The sequence below is a fragment of the Hemiscyllium ocellatum genome, chromosome 2, assembly GCF_020745735.1.
Source record: "Hemiscyllium ocellatum isolate sHemOce1 chromosome 2, sHemOce1.pat.X.cur, whole genome shotgun sequence".
Taxonomy (NCBI): domain Eukaryota; kingdom Metazoa; phylum Chordata; class Chondrichthyes; order Orectolobiformes; family Hemiscylliidae; genus Hemiscyllium; species Hemiscyllium ocellatum.
Window position 1 is genome coordinate 1,640,001 of NC_083402.1, and position 2,500 is coordinate 1,642,500.

At 51.4% G+C, this 2,500-nt stretch overlaps 1 protein-coding gene across 1 annotated transcript in view; it reads right to left on the reverse strand.

Annotated features, from left to right (window-relative positions):
* LOC132829715 (uncharacterized) overlaps positions 1–2,500 on the reverse strand; it is a 76,357-nt gene that overhangs the window by 27,413 nt on the left and 46,444 nt on the right. The window contains exon 6 of the mRNA XM_060847083.1: positions 324–570. Coding sequence (XP_060703066.1) covers positions 324–570 — 247 coding nt within the window. The remainder of the gene's footprint in view (positions 1–323; positions 571–2,500) is intronic.

Below are 2,500 nucleotides of genomic sequence, written 5' to 3' on the forward strand. Positions count from 1 at the left end.
TCTGGTGGTGAGGGAGCGGCGGTGAAGGAGGCCCAGGACCTCCATGTCCTCGGCAGAGTGGGAGGGGGAGTTGGGCCACGGGGTGGTGTGGTTGATTGGTGCGGGTGTCCCGGAGATGTTCCCTAAAGCGCTCTGCTAGGAGGCGCCCAGTCTCCCCAATGTAGAGGAGACCGCATCGGGAACAAGAACATTTTCCCTGAAACAGCTCCCCTTTCCCCATATCCAGCCACAATATCCCCATCCCACCTGCCCCACAACCTGTCATCCCTGTCACCCTCCACAAAGCCCCTCTCTCCCCATCACCACATCTCTGTTTGACTTACCCCATTCCACTTGATGACTGCTCTCAGGGTGACTGTGTACTCTCTGTCTGGGTGCAGTGCCACGTTCAGATATCCGTCAGTCTCCTGTCCATCTCCGATGGTGACTGTGATTCTCTCTGAGGAGTTCCTCAGGACCTGGTGACTGATGTACGGCCAGTCAGGCTTCGAGGGGTCAAACCCTTTGAGGTAACCTGCTGTGCAGACCTCAGGGAATGCTGCACTCCTCGTCACAATAATCTGGTAGGAACTAAAAATATCCCAAACAATCAGAACATCAACAACGGTGCACCAAACCATCGTGACTCACCATGCAGGGGGACAGAGACAGAAGGAGAGAGAGAGAGGGACAGAGAAAGGTGAAAGACAGAGAGAGAGAGAGAGACAGAGAGAGAGAGAGACAGAGAGAGAGAGAGAGAGAGAGGGACAGAGAGAGAGAGAGAGAGAGGGACAGAGAGAGAGAGAGAGAGAGTGGAAAAGAAAGAAGGACAGAATGAGAGATAGAGAGTTGGAGAGACCAAACCAGAGAGAGAATAAACAGGTGTAGGACCATTTGGTGCAGTCACTTTGGCACGGCCTGTTTGGCACAGCCGGTTTGGCACGGCCGGTTTGGCACGGTCGGTTTTGGCGCGGCCGGTTTGGCACGGCCGGTTTGGGTGAGCGATGGAGAAAATGAGAGGAAGCTGGTGACAGAGGAAGAATGTTTATCACCGGAAGGGTTTAGGAAGGGAGGCATCTGGATGGATTATTGGTACATGACAACGCATTGGATAAAATTCATACAAGGATGTTGAACAGACTGAAGGCTGAAAGTTGAGGGAATTGTGCACATTCTCTCAGTCAGTCTTCACCGGACTGGACAGGGTGGGCCCGAAGGTGGAATATCGCACGTATTACAAAAATTACAGAGATGCTCAGGGGCTCTGTCAGAATCTGGAGAGGGAAATATGGTTAACATTTCAGTTCCTCTGACCCCTCTTCAAGTTGCATGGGCTTTAGATTTCCAGTCTCCACAGTTCTTTATTTGTTTTCCAGCAAACCTTACCTCCTGGTCCCAGAAAGGTTGGAAAGATAATCCCAGCAATTACAAACCAGGGAGTTTAACTTCAATGGTGAGGAAACTACTCACAACAATTACTCGGGAGAGCATCAGTAGTCACATGGAAAAGGTGGGGGATAATTGGGAAGAGTCAGTATGGATTTCCAGAGGGGGAATTGTTTTTAATGAACCTGTTGGAGGTTTTTGAAGAGGTACCAGAGAGACTGGATGAGGGTAGTGCTGTTGATGTGGTTCACATGGATTTCAGGAAGGTGTCTGGTACAGTGCCACCCGAAAGGCTTGTGAGGAAAGTTCTAGATCCCAGAGTAAAAGGGACAGCAGCAAGATGGATCCAAAACTGGCCGAGTGAAAGGGAACAGAGAGGAATGGTCAATGGATCTTGTTGAGGCTGGAGGAGGGTTTGTCCTGGAGTTCCCCAGGGGGTGGTATTGGGACCCTGGCTTTTCCTGATCAGTATTAATGATCGGGACCTTACTGTACAGGGGACAGTCTCCAGGTTTGTAGCTGACACTGAACCTGGGCAGATTGTAAACTGTGAGGGGGGGGGGGGGGGGGGCAGTGTGGAACTCCGAAAGGACACTGACAAGTCGGTGGAGGGGGTGGATGAGGGTCAATGCAGAGTAGTGTGAGGTGATGCTCTTTGGTTGGAAGAACATTGAAAGATAATATAAAAAAGGGGGTACAATTCTAAAGGGGGCGAGGGGAGCAGGGGGAGCTGGGGGTGTATGTGCACAGATCATTGAAGGGGGCAGGGCAGATGGAGACAGCAGGGAATAAAGCACACAGTGTCCTCAGCTTTATTAACAGGGCAGAGAGTACAAGAGCGAGGGGGTGATGGGGAACTTGTACAGGACCCTGTTTGACCCCAGCTGGAGGATTGGGGACAGTTGTGGGGGACACGTTATAGGGAAGGTGTGAGTGTACCAGAGAGAGTGTGGGGGTGGTTTCCAGGAATGGGTCCAGGAATGAGAAACTTCAGTGATGAGGATTGATTGAAGGAGTTGGGACTGTTCCCCTTGGAGAGAGGAGGCTGAGAGGGAGATTTGATGGAGGTTTTCAACACCATGACAGGGCTGGACCGAGCAGATCGGGAGAAGCTGATCTGACTCAGAAAAGGATT